This window comes from Heterodontus francisci, chromosome 9 (genome assembly GCF_036365525.1).
Source record: "Heterodontus francisci isolate sHetFra1 chromosome 9, sHetFra1.hap1, whole genome shotgun sequence".
NCBI classification, from domain to species: Eukaryota; Metazoa; Chordata; class Chondrichthyes; order Heterodontiformes; family Heterodontidae; genus Heterodontus; species Heterodontus francisci.
In genome coordinates this window covers 115,583,132-115,598,428 of record NC_090379.1, presented here as the reverse complement: position 1 = coordinate 115,598,428, position 15,297 = coordinate 115,583,132, and the positions used below count along the sequence as shown (strand labels likewise).

General features: G+C 45.9%; 1 protein-coding gene across 4 annotated transcripts in view; it reads right to left on the bottom strand.

Moving 5' to 3' along the window:
• The window catches only part of stard9 (StAR-related lipid transfer (START) domain containing 9), a 298,527-nt gene that overhangs the window by 111,098 nt on the left and 172,132 nt on the right, over positions 1-15,297 (bottom strand). For 3 of the 4 annotated variants that reach the window (XM_068039742.1, XM_068039743.1, XM_068039744.1), the window contains 4 exons: positions 14,292-14,389; positions 13,348-13,425; positions 9,909-9,983; positions 5,278-5,457 (listed from right to left, as the gene is read on the bottom strand). In XM_068039742.1, coding sequence (XP_067895843.1) covers positions 5,278-5,457; positions 9,909-9,983; positions 13,348-13,425; positions 14,292-14,389 — 431 coding nt within the window. The remainder of the gene's footprint in view (positions 1-5,277; positions 5,458-9,908; positions 9,984-13,347; positions 13,426-14,291; positions 14,390-15,297) is intronic. The other variant, XM_068039745.1, reaches the window with a different exon arrangement.

Below are 15,297 nucleotides of genomic sequence, written 5' to 3'. Positions count from 1 at the left end.
GGTTCTGCTGCCTTGACAGATCTGGACACACCCCTCAACATGCCCCAGCAAACATTTCCAGAATTGTTGTGGTCTTCTGGGTCCAACACAACGTGCCACTGCAGAGAAGAGTGGATCTGGAGCAAAGGAAGGTGGAGAATGCGTGGTATCCTCAGAGGAGGTGCATCGTGATGTACCGTTGGTGCCTGCAGCCGCAGATGGGTCCATGACTGCTCATCCAGACATGCTTCACTTGAGAATGGTGCTTACAGCACTGCAGGTTCTCCATCCAAAACCCCTGTGCAAGCTCCCCACCAAATCTCTTCCCAACGGTCACATCACATTCACAGCCTTTCCTCATCAAGGCGGCTCATTCCATTCACCAAAATTAAACTGACCAAGGTCAATGGGGGAACGCAACAAATTAAACGACATGACAATGAGTACTTCACATAAATTCATGCTTTCAAACAAATAAACAGTAGAACACTAACAATGCAAAAAGCATCCAAGTGATTCCCTTTGTACAACTAGGACTTTTCCTCTTACGCTTTCTATTACTCCTGTGGTGATACCCCTGTGGCTTCAGCAGAGCTGGAGTCAGGCTGCTCATTCTCCTGCTCTGACGCAAGATGCCTTGGTGGACGTCCTCTGGGTTTGTTTGGAGTCCTTGAAGGCCCCGCCAAAAACGGTCGCACATGCACCTGTGCAGACGGAATCGCTGTTATTGGGGCAGGAGGCAGCAGGTGTGGCTCTGTCGAGGTTGGGGAGGGACAAGAGAGAGCAAGGGCCGAGAACCAACAAGTCCAGGGAACCCTGGACGTCAAAGGATATAGAGGATTGGATTAGGAAAAAAAAGGAGGCTTACGGCAGATCCCAAGTGCAGAAAACAGCGGAGGCACTAGAGGAGTATAGAAAGCATAGGGTGGCACTTTTAAAAAGTAATTAGAGCGAAGAGGGGGCATGAGAAAACACTGGTGGGCAAGATAAAGGGTAAGAGGATAACCAGGGAAAGAGTAGGGCCCATTAGGGACCAACGTGGCAATCTGTGTGTGGAGCCGGAGGACATAGGTGAGGTTTTAAATGATTACTTTTCATCGGTGTTCACTATGGAGAAAGACGATGTAGGTGTAGAGATCAGGGAGGGGGATTGTGATATACTTGAACATATTAGCATTGAAAGGGAGGAAGTATTAGCTGTTTTAGCAGGCTTAAAAGTGGATAAATCCTCGGGCCCAGATGAGATGTATCCCAGGCTGTTATGTGAGGCAAGGGAGGAGATTGCAGGGGCTTTGACACAAATTTTCAAATCCTCTCTGGCCACAGGAGAGGTACCAGAGGACTGGAAGACAGCGAATGTGGTACCATTATTCAAGAAGGGTAGTAGGGATAAACCAGGTAATTACAGGCCAGTGAGTCTAACATCAGTGGTTGGGAAAATATTGGAAAAAATTCGGAGACAGGAATAATCTCCACTTGGAGAGAGGCAGGGATTAATCAGGGATAGTCAGCATGGCTTTGTCAGAGGGAGACGGTATCTAACTAACTTGATTGAATTTTTTGAGGAGGTGACTAGATGTGTCGATGAGGGTAAAGCAGTAGATGTAGAATACATGGATTTCAGTAAGGCTTTTGATAAGGTCCCACATGGGAGATTGGTTAAGATAAGAGCCTATGGGATCCAGGGCAATTTGGCAAATGGGATCCAAAATTGTCTTAGGGGCAGGAGGCAGAGGGTAATGGTCGAGGGCTGTTTTTGCGATTGGAAGCCCTTAACCAGTGGTCTACCACAGGGATCAGTGCAGGGACCCTTGCTGTACATTAATGATTTAGACGTGAATATAGGAGGTATGATCAGTAAGTTCGCAGATGACATGAAAATTGGTGGTGTTGTAAATAGTGAGGAGGAAAGCCTTAGATTACAGGATGATATAGATGGGCTGGTAAGATGGGCGGAGCCCATCCTGAAAATTTAATCCTGAAAAGTGCGAGGTAATGAATTTTGGGAGGACTAACAAGGCAAGGGAATACACAATGGATGGTAGGACCCTAGGAAGTACAGACAGTCAGAGGGACCTTGGTGTACTTGTCCATAGATCACTGAAGGCAGCAGCACAGGTAGATAAGGTGGTTAGGAAGGCATATGGGATACTTACCTTTATTAGCCGCGGCATAGAATATAAGAGCAGGGAGGTTATGATGGAGCTATATAAAACGCTAGTTAGGCCACAGCTGGAGTATTGTGTACAGTTCTGGTTGCCACACTATAGGAAGGATGTGCTTGCACTGGAGAGGGTGCAGAGGAGATTCACCAGGATGTTGCCTGGGCTGCAGCATTTCAGCTATGAAGAGAGACTGAAAAGTCTAGGGTTGTTTTCCTTGGAGCAGAGAAGGCTGAGGGGGGACATGATTGAGGTGTACACGATTATGAGGGGCATTGATAGGTTAGATAAGAAGAACCTTTTCCCCTTAGCGGAGGGGCCAATAACCAGGGGCCATAGATTTAGGGTAAGGGGTAGGAGGTTTAGAGGGGATTTGAAGAAAAATGTTTTCACTCAGAGGGTGGTTGGAATCTGAACACACTGCCTGAAGAGGTGGTGGAGGCAGGAACCTTCACAACAATTAAGAAGTATTTAGATGAGCATTTGAAACACCATTGCATACAAGGCTACGGGCCAAGTGCAGGAATATGGGATTATAATAGTTGGGTGCTATATGGCCGGCACAGCCACGATGGGCCGAAGGGCCTGTTTCTGTGCTGTATAACTCTAACCAGAAACGCCTTGTGAAGAACACCCACTGCCATCAGCCCTTTCTCCATCTTCCCTTTCAGGGCTCACGTGCACTTCCCTGCTATCCAAGAATGGGAAAGCACTTGGCTGATGGGACTGTGGCATTCAGCCACCAAGACGATGCTCTGCTCGATTCTCTGTAAACTTGCAGCCAGAGTGTGTAGGCCAATGGTGTGGGCCAGCGTAGACTTGGTGGCCTGCCGTACATGACTCTCCATGTGATCAGTCATTCTTTCAATGGAGGCGGCTGTCATCAACGCAAATGCCTGAGACATCAAGGCACTCATGCTAGAGATGGACTCCTCCATTTTCTGCAAAAGGGCGTGCAATGCTTCTGGAAATGCTGTCAGAAGCACATACATTTCCTGTTGCTGCTCCACAAGTGCCCATTTAGTGCAAAATCTCCAAAGCTCAGCAACTGCATCCAGCTGAGCTGAGCTTGAAGTGTCCTGTGCCCTGCTGTCCCTGTCTCAAGCACCTGCTCATGTACCTCCTCACCATGTGCCACCCTATCTATCTTGATGCTGGACCCAGTGAGATGTGCATATCTGCACTGGTGGAGGGGCTCCTTCCTCATCTCCTCCACTGGTACCATCAACACTTCTGTAGGAATTTGAAAGACATGACTTAATGCTGAACCTAGGTGATATATGGTTCCAAGTTAGCATAGTGCAGGCATGTCAGTAATGCATTGCTGACATTGATTCCATATGACTGACAGTTAAGTGCCAAGTAACCATGCGATATCTAATGCCGTCACCAGGTGTCTGGGCCACCCCGATCTCTCCATTGTTAGTGATCTGTACAAGTGCCATCCTGCCGATCCCCAGGGCTTCCTCCTCCATCAGAGTCAGGGTGGCCATGGTGGCAGCTCTGCCCATGGATCTCTGCCTCTCTCTAACATTGTGCACTCTCTTCTGCAAAGAGAAAGCCAGAGTTAGGAGTGTGAAAAGTGAGCTGATTGCTAAGGGTGGTGGGTAAACATTTGAGGATGACTGAGGAATGGGAGCGAGAGGGCAACAGGATGAGAGTGAGGTTGAGTGTTGAGATGGAGATTTGAGGAGAAGGCTGGAGATAAAGTCATGTGTGTGACAGCAAGGTGTGACGGTCAGAGGAGTGCTGTGCAGAATAATGCTCGGGAGGTGGGAGAGTGATGGGTGCCAATTGAGAGTTGGACAACACTCAGCTTGCCAGACCACACGAGGTCATTGAAACGTTTCCCACACTGGATCCAGGTCCTCGGCACCAGACTCCTGCTGCTCACTACCTCTGCAATCTCCAGCCATGCCTGCTTGATGAGGCTGGCTGGCCTCCTCCTGCTGTCCTCAGACAACAGGGTATCTCTTCATGTCCTTTTTCATTAATCACCTCCAGGGATAAGTCAGAGAACCAGGGAGCAGCCTTTACACATCTTCCCCCCTCAATTCTGCAGCTCCTTTCTCCTTCCCACTGGTATCCTGTATGCTGCAATCATTGCTGCCATTGAGAGTCCTGCTGGGGTCCCTTTAAATAGAGATCCTTCATTGCTATTTTAGGAGCATCATTCTGCCCGTCCTCTCTGATTGGTTGAGTAACCCAGAGGTGGGATGATAATGTCGTTGTTCTGGGAAAGAGCCTTGGCAAGTTGTGCCAAATAGTAAATCAGGTTCCCAAACCGAAAATGGTCCTGATGCTCCAGCTGGGACTAAGCCCAAAAGATTCCGCCCAATAACCCTCTATTACCTCCCTCAATCTTTCCCTCCTCGCGCAATATTCCGCTTTTTAAAAACCATGTTTTCCATCGCCTAATTTTCAGTTCCCAATTTACCACCCTTTTCTTTTATTCTTCTTGATCTTGGGGCGGCACAACCCGGGTTCAATTCTGGGTACTGCCTGCATGGAGTTTGCAAGTTCTCCCTGTGTCTGCGTGGGTTTCCTCCGGGTGCTCCGGTTTCCTCCCACAGCCAAAAGACTTGCAGGTTGATAGGTAAATTGGCCATTATAAATTGCCCCTAGTATAGGTAGGTGGTAGGGGAATATAGAGACAGGTGAGGATGTGGTAGGAATATGGGATTAGTGTAGGATTAGTATAAATGGGTGGTTAATGGTCGGCACAGACTCGGTGGGCCGAAGGGCCTGTTTCAGTGCTGTATCTCTAAATCTAAAAAAAAAATCTAAAAATCTTGACCTCAGCTGTCGAGGTCTCAGTGGAAATGCACTGAAAAGCTACTCTACAGAAAGTTAAGGTACGATCCCAAATTCTACAATTATTCACAGCTAGGAAGATTGCAAGATACTTCCAAGAGGTAGGACAAAACAAATATGCACAGGAAAATCGAAAGGGTCAACCTACACTTCCTCCTGTCTGACCTAAAGTAGCACAAGCACTGAATCCATTAGTCAGGAGATCTTATACAGGGATCTTTGAGAGAGGGAAAATATTATTAGGAAAACAAAAGTAATTTTTTTTTTTTTAAAACACTAATAAAATACATTGAATCAATTCAAAACGAGCCTGAAATCTTACCCTAAGATGGTAGAGAGCAACACCTGTACTTAATATATCCTCATCCACTGCTATTAAATGAGGCAACTGGGAGGCAACGATCACCCCTGTTTTCCCTCTGTTTATGTCCACATAGTATTCCTCCATGATTGCTTTTGTGTCTTTCCATCTGTCTGTCCAATCTTTGGTAAGCTGGTCCACCTGAGAGAGATCACAGACATTCATGGCTTCACTATTTAAAGTAACAAATTAATCTAAACTACGTAGGATCAACTTTTAAACTTCACGTTCATGCTCCAAATTCTCTATCATATTATAATATAAACAGAGATAATGACACTACTATCCAATTTACAACTAAGGTTACAAAACAGCATCAATTAGGTATTTCATGTAATGAACTGTAATAAATAGGAAAATATTCAGGCATAATAATATAAAAGTAAAATACTGCGGATGCTGGAAATCTGAAACAAAAACAAGAAATGCTGGATTCACTCAGCAGGTCTGGCAGCATCTGTGGAAAGAGAAGCAGAGTTAACGTTTCGGGTCAGTGACCCTTCTTCGGAACTGACAAATATTAGAAAAGTCACAGGTTATAAACAAGTGAGGTGGGGGTTGGGCAAGAGATAACAAAGGAGAAGGTGCAGATTGGACCAGGCCACATAGCTGACCAAAAGGTCACGGAGCAAAGGCAAACAATATGTTAATGGTGTGTTGAAAGACAAAGCATTAGTACAGATTAGGTGTGAATATACTGAATATTGAACATCAGCAAGTGCAAACCTGAAGAAAAACAACCTGAAAAAAACAGTGGGTAAGCAAACTGAACAAACTAAGATGAAATGAAATAAATGCAAAGAAAGATTGTAAAAAATGTAAAAAGGAATGCAAAAAAAAAGGAAGAAAAAATAACTAAAAATGACCAAAAATGAAAGTAAAGTGGGGGGCTGTCATGCTCTGAAATTATTGAACTCAATGTTCAGTCCGGCAGGCTGTAGTGTGCCTAATCGGTAGATGAGATGCTGTTCCTCGAGCTTGCGTTGATGTTCACTGGAACACTGCAGCAATCCCAGGACAGAGATGTGAGCATGAGAGCAGGGGGGAGTGTTGAAATGGCAAGCAACCGGAAGCTCAGGGTCCTGCTTGCGGACTGAGCGGAGATGTTCCGCAAAGCGGTCACCCAGTCTGCGCTTGGTCTCCCCAATGTAGAGGAGACCACACTGTGAGCAGCGAATACAGTATACTACATTGAAAGTAGTACAAGTAAATCGCTGCTTCACCTGAAAGGAGTGTTTGGGGCCTGGGATAGTGAGGAGAGAGGAGGTAAATGGGCAGGTATTACACCTCCTGCGATTGCAAGGGAAGGTGCCCTGGGACGGGGACGAGGTGGTGGGGGTAATGGAGGAGTGGACCAGGGTGTCGCGGAGGGAACGATCCCTTCGGAATGCTGACAGGGGAAGGGAGGGGAAGATGCGACTGGTAGTGGCATCACGCTGGAGGTGGCGAAAATGGCGGAGGATGATCCTTTGGATATGGAGGCTGGTGGGATGAAAAGTGAGGACAAGGGGAACCCTGTCACGGTTCTGGGAGGGAGGGGAAGGGGTGAGGGTAGAGGTGCGGGGAATGGGTCGGACACGGTTGAGGGCCCTGTCAACCACAGTGGGGGGAAAACCTCGGTTGAGGAAAAAGGAGGTCATATCAGAAGCACCGTCATGGAAGGTAGCATCATCAGAGCAGATGCGTCGGAGACGGAGAAACTGGGAGAATGGAATGGAGTCCTTACAGGAGGTAGGGTGTGAAGAAGTGTAGTCGAGGTAGCTGTGGGAGTCAGTGGGCTTATAATGGATATTGGTAGACAACCTATCCCCAGAGATGGAGACAGAGAAGTCGAGGAAGGGAAGGGAAGTGTCAGAGATGGACCATGTAAAGGTGAGAGAAGGGTGGAAATTGGAAGCAAAGTTGATAAAGTTTTCTAGTTCGGGGCGGGAGCAGGAAACGGCACCGATACAGTCATCAATGTACCGGAAAAAGAGTTGGGGGAGGGGGCCTGAGTAGGACTGGAACAAAGAATGCTCGACATATCCCACAAAAAGACAGGCATAACTAGGACCCATGCGGGTACCCATAGCGACACCTTTTACTTGAAGGAAATGCAAGGAGTTGAAGGAGAAGTTGTTCAATGTGAGAACAAGTTCAGCCAGGTGGAGGAGGGTGTTGGTGGATGGGGACTGGTTGGGCCTCTGTTCCAGGAAGAAGCGGAGAGCCCTCAAACCATCCTGGTGGGGGATGGAGGTGTAGAGTGATTGGACGTCCATAGTGAAGAGGAGGCGGTTGGGACCAGGAAACTGGAAATTGTCAAAATGATGTAGGGCGTCAGAAGAGTCACGGATGTAGGTGGGAAGAGACTGGACCAGCGGAGAAAAGATAGAGTCTAGATAGGAAGAAATAAGTTCAGTTGGGCAGGAACAGGCTGACACAATGGGTCTGCCGGGACAGTCCCGTTTGTGGATTTTGGGAAGGAGGTAGAAGCGGGCTGTCCGGGGTTGCGGGACTATGAGGTTGGAAGCTGTAGAGGGAAGATCTCCAGAGGAGATGAGGTCAGTGACAGTCCTTTGGACGGTGGCTTGATGTTCGGTGGTGGGGTCATGGTCCAGAGGGAGGTAGGAAGAGGTGTCTGTGAGTTGGCGTTGAGCTTCTGCAAGGTAGAGGTCGGTACGCCATAATACAACAGCACCACCCTTGTCTGCAGGTTTGATGACCATGTCGGGGTTAGACCTGAGAGAACGGAGTGCCTCAAGTTCAGAGGGGGACAGGTTAGAGTGAGTGAGGGGGGCAGAGAAATTGAGACGACCAATGTCTCGCCGACAGTTTTCAATGAAGAGATCAAGAGCGGGTAAGAGGCCAGGGTGAGGGGTCCAGGTAGAGGGAGAATGCTGGAGGCGGGTGAATGGGTCTGCTGGTCGGGGGGAGGACTCCTGGTCGAAGAAGTGAGCCCGGAGGCGGAGGCGACGGAAGAAGAGCTCAACGTCATGCCGAGCGCGAAATTCATTGAGGTGGGGGCGTAAGGGGATAAAACTGAGACCTTTGCTGAGTACAGAACGCTCAGCAGAATATTCAGGCAATCTGGTTGCCCCTTCAATGCCTTAACATGTTAGTCATGGCTCAATGCTAAGACTCGCGTGGCTTGAGTCAGAAGGCCCATTTCAAAGACTTGAGTACATAATCTAGGCTGGCAATCTAGTGCAGTACTGAGGGAGTGTTGCACTATCAGAGGCACTGTCTTTCAGAAGGACATTAAACTGTGGTCTCGTCTGCCTTCTCAAGTAGGCACAGAAGATCCCATGGCACTATTTGAAAAAGCAGGAATGTTCTCCCTGGTCAATATTTACTCCTCTACTTCTTTTGGGCCTCCTTATCTCGAGAGACAATGGATACGCGCCTGGAGGTGGTCAGTGGTTTGTGAAGCAGCGCCTGGAGTGGCTATAAAGGCCAATTCTGGAGTGACAGGCTCTTCCACAGGTGCTGCAGAGAAATTTGTTTGTTGGGGCTGTTGCACAGTTGGCTCTCCCCTTGCGCCTCTGTCTTTTTTCCTGCCAACTACTAAGTCTCTTCGACTCGCCACAATTTAGCCCTGTCTTTATGGCTGCCCGCCAGCTCTGGCGAATGCTGGCAACTGACTCCCACGACTTGTGATCAATGTCACACGATTTCATGTCGCGTTTGCAGACGTCTTTATAACGGAGACATGGACGGCCGGTGGGTCTGATACCAGTGGCGAGCTCGCTGTACAATGTCTCTTTGGGGATCCTGCCATCTTCCATGCGGCTCATATGGCCAAGCCATCTCAAGCGCCGCTGACTCAGTAGTGTGTATAAGCTGGGGATGTTGGCCGCTTCAAGGACTTCTGTGTTGGAGATATAGTCCTGCCACCTGATGCCAAGTATTCTCCGAAGGCAGCGAAGATGGAATGAATTGAGACGTCGCTCTTGGCTGGCATACGTTGTCCAGGCCTCGCTGCCGTAGAGCAAGGTACTGAGGACACAGGCCTGATACACTCGGACTTTTGTGTTCCGTGTCAGTGCGCCATTTTCCCACACTCTCTTGGCCAGTCTGAACATAGCAGTGGAAGCCTTACCCATGCGCTTGTTGACTTCTGCATCTAGAGACAGGTTACTGGTGATAGTTGAGCTTAGGTAGGTGAACTCTTGAACCACTTCCAGAGCGTGGTCGCCAATATTGATGGATGGAGCATTTCTGACATCCTGCCCCATGATGTTCGTTTTCTTGAGGCTGATGGTTAGGCCAAATTCATTGCAGGCAGACGCAAACCTGTCGATGAGACTCTGCAGGCATTCTTCAGTGTGAGATGTTAAAGCAGCATCGTCAGCAAAGAGGAGTTCTCTGATGAGGACTTTCCGTACTTTGGACTTCGCTCTTAGACGGGCAAGGTCTACTAACACCTAAAATAGATGGTCATTATCTCATTTTTGTTTGTGGGAGCTTGCTGTGCATAAAATTACAACAGTGACTACACTTGAAAAGTACTTAATTGGCTGGAAGGTGCTCTATAATTGCAAATCTTTTTCTTTTATAAAACCCATCTAAAATATATAATGGTTCTTTTCTTTCATACAAAGAGTACAACTAACCTTCAGTTCATTTTGAAGTAGCATTTCTGTTAGGCTTCCATCTTTCTCATCACTTAAAGAAGGGCTGGAGTTTCGCTGCAAAACAACATCATTGATTATTTTTGCTTTGGTGCAAAAATGATAGCTGTACACCTGCAGTGTGTATTCAAACAGAACCACAGTATTGTTTGAACACTGAGGTGAGGCTAAAGAGGGCCATCACAACAGTACTTTTGTCGTGACAGAGGGTCCTAGCAAAGTCAGCAGAGTCATCGAAGAACATTCCTACCAGTTGGTTTAATAAGCACAACTCTTCTATATCAAAAGCTTTCGAATAAACCCCATTATCTGCCTTTCTGACCAACATTAAACAAGTTACTTCTTGTCTAACAGAACCTGGATGAACCTAGATTATCCCTGCTTGATTTACCATTGAAAATAATTGCACTGGACAATTTCTGCTTTTATATTTGCCCAATTCTTCTCTCCCTCACCCCAAACCAACTTTACCTCTTCAGTAACAAACACAAAATACTGCGGATGCTGGAAACCCGAAATAAAAACAACAAGTGTTGGAAATACTTAGCAGGTCTGGCAGCAGCTGTGGAGAGGGAAACACAGCTAATGTTTCAGGTCGATAACCTTTCATCAGAACTGGCAAAGGTTAGGAGTGTAATAGACTTTGAGCAAGTGAAAAGGGGGAGGGGGAGGAAGAACAAAAGGGAAGGTGTGTGATCGGGCAGAGAGCAGGAAAGATTAAATGACAAAAAGATGTCACGGAACCAAGGCAAAGGGTGTGCTAATAGTTGTATTAAAAGACAAAGCATTTGCCCAGAGAGTGCGTTAATGGCAGAATAATGCATAATAAATGCAAGTCCTTCCTTTTTTCTTTCCATGATTACTGTTTTTATATAGCTTGTCATCTGAGAGGAAAGCTGAACCCACCCTAGACTTGACAGTAATAAAAACAAGAAATGCTGGAAATACACAGCAGGTCTGGCAGCAACTGTGAAGAGAGAAGCAGAGTTAACATTTCAGGTCAGTGAGCCTTCTTCAAAACTAGTAAAAGGTTATAAGCAAGTAAAGCAGGGATGGGGCAAGAGATAGCAAAGGAGGTGGTGTAAATAGGACATGGTCACAGAATAGCTGACCAGAAGGTCGTGGAGCAAAGGCAAACAATATGTTAATGGTGTGTTGAAAGACAAAGCATTAGTACAGATAGGATGTTAACAGACTGAAAACTGAACAGCTGCAAGTATAAACATGAAAAAAAAAGTGGGTAAGCAAACTGAACAAACTAAGATGAAATAAAATAAACTAAACACAAAAAAAAATTTAAAAAAGGAAAAAGAAAACAATAACTGAAAATAAAAGTAAAATGGGGGGCCCGTCATGCTCTGAAATTATTGAACTCAATGTTCAGTCCGGTAGGCTGTAGTGTGCCTAATGGGTAAATGAGATGCTGTTCCTCGAGCTTGCGTTGATGTTCACTGGAACACTGCAGCAATCCCAGGACAGAGATGTGGGCACGAGAGCAGGGGGGAGTGTTGAAATGGCAAGCAACCTGAAGCTCGGGGTCCTGCTTGCGGACTGAGCGGAGGTGTTCCGCAAAGCGGTCACCCAATCTGCGCTTGGTCTCCTCAATGTAGAGAAGACCACATTGTGAGCAGCGAATACAGTATGCTAAATTGAAAGAAGTACAAGTAAATTGCCGCTTCACCTGAAAGGAGTGTTTGCGGATTGGGATAGTGAGAAGAGAGGAGGTAAATGGGCAGGTATTACGCCTCCTGCGATTGCAGGGGAAGGTGCCATGGGAAGGGGACGAGGTGGTGAGGGTAATGGAGGAGTGGACCAGGGTGTCACGGAGGGAATGATCCCTTCGGAATGCTGACAGGGGAAGGGAGGGGACGATACGTTTGGTAATGGCATCACGCTGGAGGTGGCGGAAATGGCGGAGGATGATCCTTTGGATATGGAGCCTGATGGAGTGGAAAGTGAAGACATGGGGAACCCTGTCGCGGTTCTGGGAGGGAGGGGAAGGGGCGACGGTAGAGGTGTGGGAAATGGGCCGGACACGGTTGAGGGCCCTGTCAACCTTCCTCGGTTGAGAAAAAAGGAAGACGTATCAGAAGCGCTGTCATGGAAGGTAGCATTCCTTTCAGGTGAAGCAGCGATTTACTTGTACTTCTTTCAATGTAGTATACCGTATTCGCTGCTCACAATGTGGTCTCCTCTACATTGGGGAGACCAAACGCAGATTGGATGACCGCTTTGCGGAACACCTCCGCTCAGTCCACAAGCAAGACCCCGAGCTTCCGGTTGCTTGCCATTTCAACACTCCCCCCTGCTCTCATGCTCACATCTCTGTCCTGGGATTGCTGCAGTGTTCCAGTGAACATCAACGCAAGCTCGAGGAACAGCATCTCATTTACCCATTAGGCACACTACAGCCTGCCGAACTGAACATTGAGTTCAATAATTTCAGAGCATGACGGGCTCCATTTCACTTTTATTTTCAGTTATTGTTTTCTTTTTCCTTTTTTAATTTTTTTTTGTGTTTAGATTATTTTATTTCATCTTAGTTTGTTCAGTTTGCTTACCCACTGTTTTTTTTTTCATGTTTATACTTGTGGCTGTTCAATTTTCAGTCTATTAACATCCTATCTGTACGAATGCTTTGTCTTTCAACACACCATTAACATATTGTTTGCCTTTGCTCCACGACCTTCTGGTCAGCTATTCTGTGACCTTGTCCTATTTACACCTTCTCCTTTGTTATCTCTTGCCCCACCCCCGCTTTACTTGCTTATAACCTTTTACATTTCTAACACTTACTAGTTCTGAAGAAGGGTCACTGACCTGAAACGTTAACTCTGCTTCTCTCGCCACAGATGCTGTCAGACCTGAGTATTTCCAGCATTTCTTGTTTTTATTTCAGATTTCCAGCATCCGCAGGATTTTGCTTTTATTCTAGACTTGACAGTTACTGTCAATAAACAATGTGTCCAGTCAGTCAAAAACCCCACTAACCTAGTCAAGAGGAGGAAAAGGAGAGTTGTATTACACACAGTTTTCCCTACCCTATAAAGGCTCTATATAAATGCAAGCAGCTGTTTTTGTTATCGCAAACAAGGCTAACGTGCAGGGCGCCAGATGACCTATATCTGATTTCATTGTCACAGAATTGTGAGGCAAGTTATTTTTACCCATATTTCCCTGAATTCCACTCCATACATAAATCTCCGGGGGAAAAAAAACACTGATGTCTAATTACTATGTTCTTGTAAGATTTTAACCAAACTATAGAAAAGACAGTACCTGAAATAAATTTTGAAAAATAATTTCTTTGATCAGAAGCAATTTTTTTCTAACATGGTAGTAAGGAATGATAAAATACAGCCAATGTTAATATTTAACTTATTTTTTACTCTGTTATTTTAGGGGAGAATGCACCACTTACCAATTCAAAACTCATCAGCATGGCTTTTAATCTGTCAATCTCCTCACGCAGTTCTCTAATCAACTTTACATTAGCATCCTGAAAAGGGTTAAGGGGACTGTCGTAATGATGTCCGGTACAATTACAAAATACATTTTATATATACCATATACAAAATAATTCCAACTTAGAGATACAGCAATTTCACATATGATTGTCACTGCAATTATTCTCATTCATTTAAACAGTCTCATGCTAGAGCACTATTTCACTGGTGCTCCAACAACACTCGGAGAACTATGCACTCCTCCAATTCTGGCCTCAAGTGCATCCCCAATATTAAACATTCCACCACTGGCAGCCGTGTCTTCAGCTACCTCGGGCCTAAGCTCTGGAATGCCCTTCCTAAACCCCACTAACTCTCACTCCTCCTTTAAGTCACTCCTCAAAACCTACCTCATTGACCAAGATTTTGGTCACCTGCCCTACAATCTACTTAAGTGGTTCGTTGTTAAATTTTCTTTGATAGCGTTACTGCGCAGTGTCTTTGGACGTTCTACTACATCAAGGTACTGTATAAATGTAAGTTGTTGCTGGTGCTGGCCACATTTCTCATTCCAATGTATCATTGGTTATTGGAGCAAGAACTGCATCGCAGGTGAGTGTGTTCCCAACCTCACCCACTGCTCACACACTCTCATGTGCCAGCAGTGGGCACTGAATAGTGATTAGGGAGTGGGAACCAGGGCTGATCTTTTATCTCTGTAGCTCAAGGGTTGCCAAAAGCCAGCGCAATGCCCTTTAATAACCTAGCATAGACATGGTGCCGTCCTGCTTTGCGTAGCTCAATCCCACACTCAACAAATTAACTAACTGATGCATTTGGGAGAGTTGTTACTTTAGTAGAGAACAAACAAGACACAGATCGAGTGCAGTGACCAGGCAAACAACTGCTAATTTCTCACCTCATTCACACGTGGTTTATTGATAATATTCTTTGCATGTGCTGCATATCTTAAGGTGCTGATTGTTTCGCTATAACTTGTGCTTGCAGGCGAAATTGCTGCAGTCAGAAAACATAGGCTGTGATGACCATATTGTGAATCAGGAAGAGACACAAAAGAAACAAAAACAAGAGCAATACAAAATGAAGAAAAAAATCTGGGGAAGTTGATTCCCACAACAGTTCACTGCAGTTTTTCACACAAGTGGGCAGTTCCCATATTTGGAAGCATTTTGCATTATTTCCACTTTTACTATGAAAAGCAGTGAATTCATTATAGCACTGGTGCAGAACACAATCAAAAAAACACAAGAAATTGGTTAAGAATTTTCAAATACTGAGAAATGTATTACCACTTAATATGTTGCACTAATCCAGCAAAATCTTTCAAAAATACACTGGCAATGCATTGGGTGTTTGTAATAACTAACTCAATAATTTGAACACTAACTGTGCATCAAGGAGCCCAAGCAAAACTGAAATCAATGGAAATCGGGGGGAAAACTCTCCACTGGTTGGAGTCATACCTAGCACAAAGAAAGGTGGTTGTGGTTTTTGAAGGCGAATCATCTCAGCCCCTGCATACTGCTGCAGGAGTTCCCCAGGATAGTGTCCAAGGCCCAACCATCTTCAGCTGTTTCATCAACGACCTTCCATAAGGTCAAAAGTGGGGATGTTCGCTTATGATTGCACAATGTTCGGCAGCATTCGCGACTCCTTAGATACTGAAACAGCCCGTGTCCATATGCAGCAAGACCTGGATAACATTCAGGCTTGGGCTGATAAGTGGAAAGTGACATTCGTGCCACTTAAGTGCCAGACAATGACCATCTCCAACAAGAGAGAAACTAACCTTCTCCCCTTGACATTCAATAGCATTACCATCGCTGAACCCCCGACCAACGAATTCCTGGGGTTCACCACTGACTAGTAACTTAACTGGACCAGCCATACTAATATTAATGATA